The following is a 13,922-nucleotide window of genomic DNA, read 5'->3' on the forward strand; positions in this document are numbered from 1 at the left end:
ACTCCCAGGGCTCAACAGGCCACAGCTTTGTGCTAATAATAGCCAGCATGTAAACATTTCCGACAGTCAAGGGGAATGAAAGGCAGTCGGATGCAATCACAGCATCGTGTTATTACAAACCGATGACAACTGCGCAAGAATTCAGGTGTGAAAACAAATGTAATCTCCCAGTGAGTGTCTTGTTCCAAGAATTCAAACCATCAAAGAAAGTTTAACTATTAAGCAAATTCTAGTTTTTTATTCCTTTTATTCCTGTTGCGAGGAAGAAAAAAAAAAAAAAAGAACATCACAAAGCACTTTAAGACATTTATGCGAGATAAGTATTGTGCAATCACTGCAGCCCTTCCTCCACTCTGCCACATGCATATATTTATGAGCTAAACATAGCCTTGCACAGGCACTTAAGAATAATGAAAGAGGCAAAGAGATCACAACAAGCCTCATCCTTGAAATGTTCACGCATGCCGTGTGCACAAGTCAAGATTTCCCTTGTCTGACTCCAAAATCCTCATAAGCTAAAATTGCACAAACACTTTTTTAGAAAGTAGGTAGGTGTTGAGCTTAGGCGGGGGGGTGACATGGGCAAAATGCTAGATACACAAGGTTTTTGTTCATTGTTTGTTCTTTTTCACAAATTTAAAAGAACAAACAAGAAAACATTTGTGAGTTGTCTTTCAAGGCCGTCCTAACGCCGACAACCCTGTTAGAGGTATTGTGATTTTGGGTGTATTTGTATTTATGCATGAATGCGTTGGTGTGTTTCAGAAGAAAGGGAAGGAAAAGGAAAAGATGGATGATACACTGCTGAAAAGAAAAGAATGTAAGAAGCAACAGGAGAAGATTGGAAGTAAAAAAAAAAAAGTGGAATGGAAATTTCAGAGCTGTGAACAGAAAATGCTTTATGGATGGGTAGAAGGATGGATGGATGGAAGCAAGGCAGATGACTCACCATCAATCCTGCTGACCAGCTCCTCCAGAGCCTTGACTTTCCTCTGGATGCCTGGCTGGGCAAATGTATAGTTGTCCTAAGTAGAAGGAAAAACCAGACAGTCAATATAGACCAAGGCTCCATCTAGAACTGTGAAAACACTCAAAGTAGTTGGTCGATTATGTGCACTTCTATATTTAAAGTTTACCTTTCACTGACCCCCCCCAAAGAATGCAGGTATAAAATAGACTTCCAACCACTATGTAAAACTCATTACAAGCAACAATGAGGAGCACGAAGGTCAGAGCAGTAAACGGATAATACTGGCAAAGACTATGTTAACAAAAAAGTGCTGGGAAAAGCAATAAAAACACGAGCTAAGCGGATCGAGCAAATATTTTATTACATGAATATTTGTCATTTTTCTGTCATTTCTTAGACAAGCTGTGAAACGGATCCCTTGTCGAGAAAACTTGCATGATTTGTTTCACATTGACGTTATGCAGCCATCTGGCCTGAGAGTATCAGAGCGTGCGCGCGCACACACACACACACACAGTCAGAGGGTTTGAAATTTCACGTGTTCACTTTGAGGATTCATTTTCAGAAAAGTGCAATAGCCTTTACAGATCTGAAGTGTTGGCCAGGGCCTCATTTCACACCTCGCACAAAGCCTGAGCCGTCTTTAAAAAACAGTGAACTAGCACTGGCATGACAAAACATGTGCGTGTCTGGCCTTGAAGACAAAGTAGAGGGATGTCTGTGAATGTGGCTGTAAGACCATAACAGGTGAGCTGTGAATGTGTCCTGGCCTCATCTTTAGTGTGAAGTTGTGGAAAAAGAAAATATAAAGCCATTTACATATAATAAAATATATAAAAGTGAGCTGATGGCTGAGATTTTTATTTCCTCGTTACCTGTAAACAAAGCATTAAATTAAAATTGTAGGCTCTGACACCATATATTAAAATTACTTTTTGTTTTTTGGGATAGAAACACAATAACTGGACTCGAGTGTGATAACAAAAGCAGGCACTTTCAGTTGGTTGAACCTGCAGGATACAGCACATGTGAGGAGAACACATAAGCATTTTGGGTGTGCGCGCAGAGCCGCACATAAAACGGAGATTACATTTCCTTGAGGGGTCATTTTCGGTGTGGCTGGAGAACAGCTGATGTGGCAAACTTTCCCACTGATGGCGAGAGCGGGAGAGAGAGAAAGGAGAGGCATGGAAGAGAAGTCTTTTAGCAATAAATGGCACCGGTTGTCCTTCAGGCTCAGCAGAACCAAGGCGCGTGCGTCCTGAGCCAATCAGGCACTGTAGAAAAACTGCATTCTCTATTGCCTTTGTTTGTCAACCATCCATCTAGAGCAACTTTCCAACCCACCATTGTCTCTAAATGTAAAGTCACCTTTTGTTTGATCCTTGTCAGAATCTATTCATGGAGAGTGATATATGAGAAAGAACTTCAAAAATATAGGTCTCTGCTTTATTGTCCCATCATCCTTCATCAATTCCTGCCTTCCATTACCTTAGTTACCTTTGCATTCACTTTTTTTTTTTTGCTAATTTGTGCATTGTCTCCATCTTCTGCCATGTTTCTCTACCTCCTTAGTTTTCCACCACTCCAGTATTAATGTGGTTAGGTGCTAAGCAAGAGTGAGGGCCACTACAAGTAATTACATTTGCATTATTGAAGCTGCTGGCTTTAATCAACTGCCCTTCCCTGTTTCTTTCTCTCTTTCTCACCTGCTTCTTCTTTTTTAGCACCTCGCCTGTGTCTCAAAAACAACCTCTCTGCATATTTACTTGCTTGTTTTTTTTAATCTTGTCCATATTTTGTTTTTCACCTACTCTTACTATTTCAAGTATTATTGTGGATCTCTTTATGGTATAAATGTGTCTCACACTTCCCTGACACATTTTTTTCCCCCCAGTCTGTCACTATCTCCATCCTTCAACTTGTAAAATGATGACTTATTGTTTCCGGTGTCGTCACTGATTTTAATGTTGCTTTCTATTATTTTCTGATCAGTATGGACTGAATGGAAAAAGCAGCCACAGCAACAAATAGACAGACTTGGGAGGAGTGGACATTTTCATTCAAACTGAAATAGTTCAGACGTTCTTTAATATTGTAAATAAAAAGAGTACAATTATTGTATCACCCAAAATGGTCTGTGGGTACCACTAGAAGTCTAACAAATAGACTGAATGCATTTCCTTTCCACAAAAATCACTACTAAAGGTAACAAGGTGTCTTGAATAAACGGAACATTAAAAATCTAGCAGCATGTGAAGTATTTACACTAGCTACATTTTTACAGCACTTCTTTATTTGTAAATTGATTAAACATTTATTTGACCAAGCATGTGCCACTGAGGTTTGCAGCCTCTTTTAGAGAAGACGGGGGTGCTACACAACACAACTAGCAGGAAAACACACACACACACACACGTAAGAAACAACAATATGGACAATTAAAAGCATAGAACAGCTTGGGTAAGCTAAGAATAGATAAGCATACAGAAAACAGCTACCCGTGTCCACAAGGCTAAAAAAAGAACCAGAGAGTCACCAGAGAGTTTATGCTGGCCTTGAGATGCCAAATGATTTAATTTAATTTCCCTCTGCAGTTTATTCTAAGTGTGTGGTGACCAGACTTTGTCGAACGATTGCAGGATACATGTGTTCAAACTGCTACCAGTCTGCAAATGGCTTCTTTTACTAGTAATACTAATACTGTGGTGCATTCTACTGTATATTCTTTCAAACTTTCACAGTAATAAGACTTTTAATACTATTCTATCCGGCTATTGTGATGTTTCTACTTGGCACATTTCTTTCTCCTCGGCTTATATAATTGTAATTTATGTAAGTTATATAATTGTCCCCAGATGTAGGAAAAAAAAAAAACCTGGTAATGCATTTGAGGGTCAGGAGGTTTTCAAAACTCCTGTCGATCTGTGCTTTCAGGTGTGTTTGACTGAATTCTCCATATTTTTGCACTCCTTTCTCTGGTTTCAACTCACTTCTATTTGCCTCTCATCTCTTGTGCATCTTTCTCCCTTCCCTCTCCATCCCGCTCTTCATCTTTTCCTTTATCAATCTGGAAATCTCTCACCTTCTGTTCTCCATTTCATTGTCTGTTTTCATCACTTTGATGGTGCTAATGAGGCTAGACTTGACTAAGTGTTTTGAACACGCTATTATGTCTCCTCTACGTTGTTGTGCTCCCTGGTGTTTAATTTTGTTCCATGCTGGATTGCATTTTATTTTATGACTGATTGTTGTTTAGCTAGATCTGTTTTTTTTTTCTTGAGACAAACTTGTGTTGAGGGCAAGATACAAATAAAAGGATTTGCTTTCTTCTCCTTCTATTTCCTTACCTCCTATCCTCTTTCCCATCCTAATCTTTCTCCTTTCCTGCCCCTTTCACTCTCTCACTTACTTTGCTCCTTTAAATTTGTCTTATTTTCTATTTCCCCCTGTCTCATGCCTGTCCCTCTTCCACTCACTTCCTCTTTTTGTCAAATACAATATGTTGGATCTTTGATCAGCTGAGGCAACAGGAGGAAATCGACTCTCGCTCCTTCATTATTCATACATTTTCCTCTTCCCCTGCCATCTGTCCATCCACCACATCTGACCCAGCAAGTCAAGTCAAACTGCCCCAGTGCAACCACTTGAACGAACAGGCACACAGCTCACAAACACAAAGTCTGTGTCTCTCTCTTTCTCAGCCTGGTGTCAACAGCCTCTTGTTCTCTCCTTCTATGTTCTCTCTCTCCCTCTCTGTCCCTCTTCTCTCTCAGTAAGCTGAATCAATAGCTCCTCTTCACCTCTCAGTCCTTTCTATTAGAGACAACAATGGCTCCATGCTGGACTAAGATTGCCTCCTATTGTGGCACTGGATGTCTATCAGCAAGTTGGACAGAACCAACACAACAACATCGCAAAGATATGCGTATGTGTGAGTGAGACAAAGAGACATAAGGACACAGGGGAGAGTGAGAAAGAGAGAGATGACAGGTCAAGATAAAGTGTAGACAATAATCGACGCACAGTGTTGTAGAGAAGACTGAAGGACAGGACAATAATCTGTCAGTCTCTAGTATGCGTGTGAGTGTGGTACAAGGAGGGAAACAGAAAGTGAATATATGGGAGACATGACAGGTTGTTTTTAATAACAAAAGTTCTGACAGAGGATATTTGTTCAAGACTTGTTTGGGAAATGGGCGCTGTGAACATGATGGTCTAAATATTATATACCCTGCACATTTTCTTCTTTGCCCCATCTGTGAATGTACACTTTATGTACATTTCTTTCTCGACACCTTCAATCTAGACAAGCAGAAAGAGAGAAAGAGGTATAAAGCTAATCACAAAAATGCATGGCCAACAAAATCAACTCTCTCTAGCTGAATAAACTAGGTTTATTTAATTTCCTAATTACACAACACTATGTTTCTCGTGTATGTGATGTTTTTGAAAAACCAGGTCACTGAGGCTTGTGGCCTACTGTTACCTAAGTCCATATCTCCTCGACAATTAAATCTGGAGAGAACACAATGCCAGGCATCATTTTCAATATAAGAAAACATCTTTTTACATCATCCACACTTTTAAATTGGCTTATTTATAGTGTTTTCTTTGTGAAGTGGCCTATTTACCCGAGAGCAACCCAATACGGGTAATTTAGAGCAAATGTAAAAGCCCCCCCCCCCCCCCCCCCCCCCCCCATATCACAACAAAGTACATACAGTTAATTAACAAGTACTTTGAGACTGCCTCAGAGTATGAATTGTGCTGTAGAAAGAAACCTTCCTCGCCTTATGTGACCTCTAACGTGATCAACACCATTTGTTTCTCTGCTAACAAGGTTTGCATCCAGCAGAACTGCACATTCTTTTCCTTATGCCATTCTTATTATATAAATGTCTCCATCCATTCCTCCTGAGCTTGGATTTCCAGCTCCAGCCTTTATCCTCACCTCATCCCCTCAACAGCTGTTCCTGCTTCTATCTCCACTGACCTGCATGTAAGCTAGCTTTTGCTAACATGTTGTCATTTAATCTGTAGAAGAAAGGGAAACGACTGGGGGAAAGCATGTATGACTCGCACTGCGTGTTAAGGTCTGAGTTCTTCTTGAACTGCAGTTACATTTACAGAGACTGCAATAAGGCTTGGAAGACGTACAATACAAACACATATACAAACATGCTGTCAAACATCACACACACACATGCACTAGCTGCCAGATCACTCCTGTGTGTGTGTGTGTGTGTGTGTGTGTGTGTAAGTAGTGGATTGAATGACAGCCCAAGGTGACAGTGGGGAACCCTTGGGGAAACCAGAACAAGACATGGCGTCTGGTTTGGTCTGTCTACCGTCTGCTACACATTGGTTCTCGGACCCCTGTTCCCACTCGAGGGAGACGCCATCTCTAGCTGCCACCGTGGAAACAGATGGTTGCCTTGACAATGACCAGACACACTGCGATTGGCTCATGTTCTGAGGGAGGGGCTGCAGGAAACTCAGATATTGAGTTGCAAGATAGAGTGATGTTGAATTAAATCTTAGTTTAGTAACAGGTATTGTGCCGTGTGGAGTGTTTAAAAAAAGGGTCTATTTTAATATTAACTGCAGAGGGTCATGTTGTTTCAGTTACTAATAAAGTGAACTTGTGTTCAAACGGAAGACCTCTGCAGCCTATGTGACGTCTCAACTTTACAAGAACCCTACATACAGTAGCTGGATTAATATTATGTATTGAATAGTATTACATTAAACCTTCTAACAAACAAAATAATATGTTGTTTATGTTTTACATTCAGAGAGACTATTAAGTTAAAGTGAAGCTACAACTATATGACTGATAGGGATGAAACGGTTACCACTTTAAAATGTCCAGACAGTTAATTCTAGTGTTATTTATCATTAAAACTGTGATTGAGTACCGTGCTTTTTAAAGTACATGTCAAATACTATGCAGGCATTATCCACCAAAGCAACAGTCCCCAGATGCTGCGTGCTAGTGTTAATTTATGGTTTACATTCTAATTTCAATTATTTAATTTCAATACTTTTATTGTCTCCTTAGGTCTCCTACTGTAAGTACAACATACAAGGTAGTATTAAGTCACATTAAGTTAGTAAGACAAACATTATTAGCTTTCTCAAGCTCAATTTTTTTAGGAGGATAATATTGAAAACTGTCATATTTTCACTTAGACACCTAGATACAGTCATATAAGATACAGTACTAAAGATCCTAAAATACTAGCACATTTTAACTTTAATTATTATGCTTATTATTATTATTATTAATGAGCATCAGCACCTTTTGAAAATACTGTGATAATTTTGTTACTATAACTGTGATATTAAAATTTCATACTGTTTCTTCTTTAGAGCCTAATGAATAGAAACACTTCTTAAGAAGTTTGCATCGTGCCACATACTAGAAGGACAAAGTCATGTGAACCAAAAAAGGGTCAGAGACATTTTCATGATAGACCTCCATTTGTCAAGACTACTACTGAAATATAATAAGTTCAGATCCCTGGGCGAAATTACATTTTTCAAAGTTGGGTCCTGGACTGGAAAAATACACATTTCAGAGCCCCTGCTGTAAAAGGCATATCTGCAAAATTAGCATAAAAGGCAGGTTTTCATCTGCTGGCTTTAAAACTGAGAGCCCTCTGGGGTGTGCTGGCGGAATAATGGACTTTTTAAAACTTAATTTCTCTCTCTGTGCATTCCAGGTAAGACATTGGCTCACCGGCCGTGCGTGGACACCATACATGCGCAGCTACATGCTGCGTGCAGCGGTTGAGAGAACATCAGCTGCTCGTACTGTGAAATGTGACAAAGATCAAAATGATATATAATTGTTACCGGTCGTCAGTGTTTAAATCAACAACACAATAATGGGCAGAGATGACAGTTCCATTTAAATTCAATGAAACAGCAGATACGGAAACCATTTTAACAAGTTAAATTAGTCAAGTCAGCCAGGGGCACTGTCCAATTTAGCACTGTCCAAGACTAATTGGCTGCTCTGACTGGGGAAATGCTGGGGTCAACTTAACACAACTCTGTAAGAAACGGGTAAATGTTTTAATCTATGTTCCATTTATGTTTTTGTCCATTAATTTTCAGTCAAAACCATCCTAGTTTATAGAGAATTTAAACACGACTAATATGTCCCCTCTAGTCCAGTAGATCAAGGTAGCTCAGTCATGTTTTTTGATCATGTCATAACTTAATGTGGCAACTGTGGGCAGTGTGTTTGATGTGTAAATGGCCTGTAAAGAGCTGTGTGCTGTTGTAAACCCACATTCACACACCAGCGTGTGTCCATCTATAACTACTTTAAAGGTCACAGCAGCAACTGTCTTCACTCTTAAACTCCAGCTTTAATTTCATCAATAAAACACACATGAAATGTGTTGTAGTTAAATGTCTTACAGTCCCGAGCCATTAAAGAGGCATCGAAGAACTACGCCCACAATTTCAGTGATTCTGAAGTATGGACACTAACAAGAAAAGTTCTCTTGTTCAAGCTATTTCGTCAAGTCTTCTGATTTTGTCAACAGACATTAGAGTGGCCTGGAATAAACTGATCTCTACCTTTTATCCTAGCCTGTTCCTTTGGAGGAAGGGGTTGCAGCACTGCCAATTAAAGCAGCAGCTCATTAGAGAAGCTGCTTAGGTGAATTGACAGCCAAAATAGCCTGTTCAGTTTTAAGGTGGGAGAGAAGCATAGTAGTTAAACACTAAAAGCAGAGCTAATGGCCAATTTAGTGTTCTGAAAAGAAAAGGAAAAAAAACTTTCAAAAGTCTTTGCACTGTACACCAGGTAATTATATAAAATTGCAGGAAAAGAACACAGCTGTGGTTCGCTGACAAATGGGAGAAACTATGTTTCTCCTCACAGAATTTCCAACCCATGTAGTGGTTTCTGAGTTTATTTGTGCATTGTGCTCCAATTAAATCTCTTACTATTATTAATATTTATCTATGATGTTCCAAAACAAGTGAAGACCAGTGTGGTACCTGTTTCAGAGGAAATACTGGATAAACAAGGTGCTTAAAAGGCATTGAGTAAATGTAATTGCACGGACAGACTCTCCCTCTGTATAACCCCAAGACCAGCACACTCAGGCCCTCAGTTAAGTGTAATAGTGTATAGTGGGTGTGAGAGGGTTTGAGACGAGGTCAGAGCAAGGATCACAAACTAATTACGGTGCTGAGGCACTCAGCCTCCGTCAGATTGTTTAGAAAGCATTAGGGGGGAAACATGGTCTTCCCTGGTGCATTGCACATAATTAGTTTGGAGCCAAGGTCACACACAAACACAAGCATGGGGACAAACATCATCTATGCACATACAAAGCTATACACACTCTATTCTTCTTTCTTACTTCCTCTGCTATCCAGTTTGTTTGTTTTTTCTGTCTTGCTCTCAGAGTATCCAAGGTGCAGTGTCAATTAATTTCTTAAATGAATAGCCTACCAATTGATAGGTAGGTATTTATGGGTGTTCACATTTTATGCACACATATTCTTATTAATTACCTTTAGTACAGGGTAAGAGATATTAGATACATTTGTTATAGAGACAGAGAGACATTTGAACTTCACTACCAAGATTAAAGGCGTTTCTTTTATCACTAAAACACTTATTCCCATACAACCATAAGCATATCCCCTAATCAATGCATTTAAAGACTAGCTGCTGTGGTCATTCTCTAAAGAGTCACTTTAAATTAGGGTTATTGACCCAACTGGGGAGAATTGGCACATGCTTCTTTAACTGTGCCAGAAAATGATTAGAGTATAGCTGTGCTAAAACATGGTCAGAAACAAAAGGTAACACACAGACCATTACAACTAGAAGCAAACACACTTTTGGTATGAATAGTAAGTAAATGTGTAGTACTAAAATGCTGACACTGCCCACATTTCCTGACAGCATACTAGAGTCTACAAAGGCAGAAATTCTGCTGTTTTGCATAAGAATTCTTGCTTTAATCCACAAAGCACAAAGAGATATGGTTAAACCAATTTTAGAAAGAAGGCAGACTTGAGGATGCTGTGTAACAGTGGTACTGTTGACGGCAAATCCACCACCAGCCCAGGCAGGCACATTTAGAATTGACAGATGGCTCAACCATGACCGCTGAGAGCGAGGTCAATTAAGAAAGCTCGTGGGTAAAAGGGTTTGGGAAGAAATGATGAAACAAAATGAAGTTTGGTGCTGCGGTCTGTGTGCGGTTATCTCGTCTCCAGACGCTCAGACCTGCTTTAGAATATGCAAGACAATCACATTTCCTGAACTTACACAGTTAAGCTCTTTCATGCATTATGCTTACACTGTTAGACAGGTCCTGCACGATTTACACCAGAAACAAATGTCCACTACCTGAACACACAATTCTGTAGTGGTATTGTATGCCATGTATACATACATACATAACTCCACATACAGTACTTTTCTATACAGATTCGTTTTAGCTGTTCTTTGCTGGATGGTTTGTGGCTTCACCTTTTACTATTTGCCAAAAGCATTTTTTTTTCCAACTTTGTTTGTTCTAAGGTCTGCTTTCTGTCAAACAGTGGTCACAATTGTCCTAATTAAAATGCTTGCTGCTGCTTTATTTCAGATAAGCAGTAAATAAACAGAAGATGAATGATGATCATCTCTGTTGAGACCAGATCAGAGAAGACTTCAATCACGCCGAAACAGTAAGAAAAGACAATGGAGACAAAAAAAGAGTACAGACAGACTACAGTGGGAGACTAAGCATGTATGGTATGTCTGTATTTTGATCAGTTTGTTCTGACACAGACTACATCCTCTCAGCACACATGCTTACCTGGATGCCGTCCAACAGTTTGCTCATGCACCAAAAGCTGTCAGCTTCGATGTTCCTCAGAGCCTCTTCCTGAAGACTGGACACGTCAAAGTTTTCTACTTCCTCCTCTAGAGAAGAGAAAGGAGAACAGAAAGAGAGTGTGATAAATAAGCAGGGCAGGGGAAGGAGGTGGACAAGAGACATCAAGAGGGGGTGAGAGAAAATGGGAGGGAAAGTTAAAAAAGAGTTACTGAGAGAGAAGGAATGGAGAAGAAGCCGACACAGCAGGGGGCTTTGTCTTAATGGTGTCATAAGCCCACCATTGAGACAGGGGCACTGGACAGATTCAATGGGGACAGAGGGAGCAAGGGAAAGGTTGGGTTATAAAACAAATCCATGGAAAGAAAAGGAAGATGTTGACAAATTGGGGCATGTGAATAAATGAGGGATGATGCAACAGCAGGAGTGTGGTGTAGGAGGTGTGTGTGGCAAGAAAATAAATAGAAAGTTAATAAAGCAGGTGAATAATTATCATGTTTAAAAAACATGGTCCAACCTTTTTTCCGTGGCTACTTTTAACACCGAGTATATGTCACAGAGACTGCATACACACAGCGTAATACAAACATTTCATATTGCAAACAGAGTGAATATACAGCATTTACCGTGTGTTCTAGGGAGTAGAATTATGCAAATGTTGCTCAAAGTTGAATTACCACTAAGAAAATACTTTATTTTTGTTAGTATTTGTTTTGGTGATTTGAGGCTTTGCATTTCACTGTTTATGCCATGTGTAAACTACTATAAAAATGTGCAATTGTGGAGATTGGGGGGAAAGAAGGAAGCGAGGAAGGCTGGAAGATAAATAGTCTGTATTAAGTAAAGCAGAATAAGGTTCAGACGTTTCCTAAAGTGCACTGCAGACAGCACAGAAAGAACAATTTTCAAGCAGCGAGCACACCAAGTCCCCAGTCATCTCCAGCGGGTGACTTCAACGATGGGTGTCATCAGATGTCATTAACGGCAGCAGTGTGTGACGGACTGCAGGGGCTCTGACGGGCTTCTGACAAGCCACTGACAGCCAGTGGAGAGGAGATGGGACGAGACTGATTAACAATGATCTAGAGAGAGATAGAAAAGACAGGGAAAGGGAGAGAGAGAGAGAGAAAGAGAGGCAGAGAGAGTGCAAGGCCCAGGGAGAAACAGAAGTGTGTATGTGTTGCTATCTTACCAAAAATCTAGTGTATGTATGTATTAGTGTGAGCTTGTGTGTTCCTTAATATACAAACACACACAGGCGCACACACACAGACACACACACACAGACACACACACACACAGGACCTGGCAGCTCTGCTTGGTATCCTTGGCAACCCTAGTGGAATGTTGTCAAGGTTGTAATGAGCATGCTCAGTCTGACAGACAGACAGACAGCGAACTGGCAGCAGGCCAGGACTACAACGCCACTAACAACTAGGCTGTGTGCCGGTGTGTGTGTGTGTGTGTGTGTGTGTCTTCTCATCATTGTCTCGTCTTGCTTGATGTCAGGTAAAGATGGACAAAAAACTGGACGGAGAGCGGGTCCTGCACTTCTGCGAGATGTTTCATCTTGTCACACGAGCACAGATTGTGGTGTCCAGACGTGCAAAAATCTAATTTTGTTTGCATAGCTGCCAGATCTTTAATATCAGATAAGGAAGTGGTCAGGGGCTGGACTGTGATTACATGTCAGAAGAGTTCAGTCTATCCACAATACTAAATGTAATACAGCCACAGGCCACATGTAACAGCCATCATTAGTGCCAACGTACAGCAATATAATCTCATACAATCACAGGTTTTGGTATGAGATATAAAAAAAACTGTTGGCAATGAGAAGTGTAAAAATATCCAGAGAGGAAGAAGAGGTCATCTACCAAGAAAATATTACGAGTTAGAAAGTGCTGATGAAAACTCCCAGTATTTCCAGTTTAAATTGAGGCCAAAGCAGAAGTCAACTACAATCAACTGGACTAAATGTAGCGTTGAGGCATCTGTTGTAACAGAGCGCAGACAAAAGAGACCACCATCTGACCAATTTGAAACCAGTATTTAATTTGATAGTTCCTGTATTGTGAAGCACCAAGACAATGACAGCAGATGAATACAGGCTTCTCTCACAGGGATGCTCCAGTGGCGGCATTAAATTTGTAGTTGAAAAGATTAATTGTAAACAGACTGACTGGCAATTCGCATGGTGTCGTTTATGATTAACAAGGTGGTGAGAGTGCCACTGTCCTGGTGCTCTGAGAGACCCCGAGGAGCCCACAGTCTCAAATCAGTCTTTGTCGTGGCTAAAGCCTTGCTGTTGGGCAGCGTTCCCAACCTGGACCTTGACTCCGGAGCAGATTAGGAGGGACAGCCGCTTCCAGGAGTCCGGTGGCTGCACTGGAAAATGGGCAAAGCTCATCAGAATAACAAGGGCACATAAGAGGAAGGGCTAAGAGGAGGAAAGGCCATGCAGTGGTAGTGACTGCACTGAGTGTGGCTGGATCACTAGGCAACAGTGCCCCCTGCGATTGCTGATGAAAATGCTAACACCAACAACTGGCTTCAAGAGCTCTTCCTGTTCACTGTTTGATAAATAAAAGAGCCGTGCAGCCAATGTTGACTAAGCAAACTATGGCTGGATTAAATTTTTATGACCCACTTGATCCACCTGAGAGAGTGAACCTCCCCCCAAAAAAGACCACTTTAAATACATCAACAGACCATATGGCTCAGTTAACCTGCCTTCAAAAGAGAAATAGCTAATTACTTTCATGGGAACCATGTCTCAGAAGACATGTCTATCTTAGTGATTACTTTTGGAGTTCTGTTTCCACAAGGACCATCTGACAATACATGTCTGAGGCATGATCCGCGTCTCAGCAGAAATGCTTCACAAATAAGAACCTAGGGAATTTCTGGAAGTTCAAGCTTCAGTGAGAATCACATCAGAGAACAGAGTCTCAGTGGCTTTATTTCTGTGTGAGATGTGCCTCCAAACTAATCGTTCGCCAAATCATTTTTCGCAGGCTGGTGGGAAAAAGCGCGTCTGACACGAACTCACCTCGACAGAAGAACTTGTTTGATGCAGCCAACTCTGG

General features: G+C 40.6%; 1 protein-coding gene across 1 annotated transcript in view; it reads right to left on the bottom strand.

The window, feature by feature from the left end:
- tbc1d22a (TBC1 domain family, member 22a) overlaps positions 1-13,922 on the bottom strand; it is a 100,717-nt gene that overhangs the window by 34,105 nt on the left and 52,690 nt on the right. The window contains exons 10-11 of the mRNA XM_026361597.1: positions 10,816-10,922; positions 950-1,025 (exon numbers count right to left, since the gene is read on the bottom strand). Coding sequence (XP_026217382.1) covers positions 950-1,025; positions 10,816-10,922 — 183 coding nt within the window. The remainder of the gene's footprint in view (positions 1-949; positions 1,026-10,815; positions 10,923-13,922) is intronic.

This window comes from Anabas testudineus, chromosome 23, assembly GCF_900324465.2.
Source record: "Anabas testudineus chromosome 23, fAnaTes1.2, whole genome shotgun sequence".
NCBI classification, from domain to species: Eukaryota; Metazoa; Chordata; class Actinopteri; order Anabantiformes; family Anabantidae; genus Anabas; species Anabas testudineus.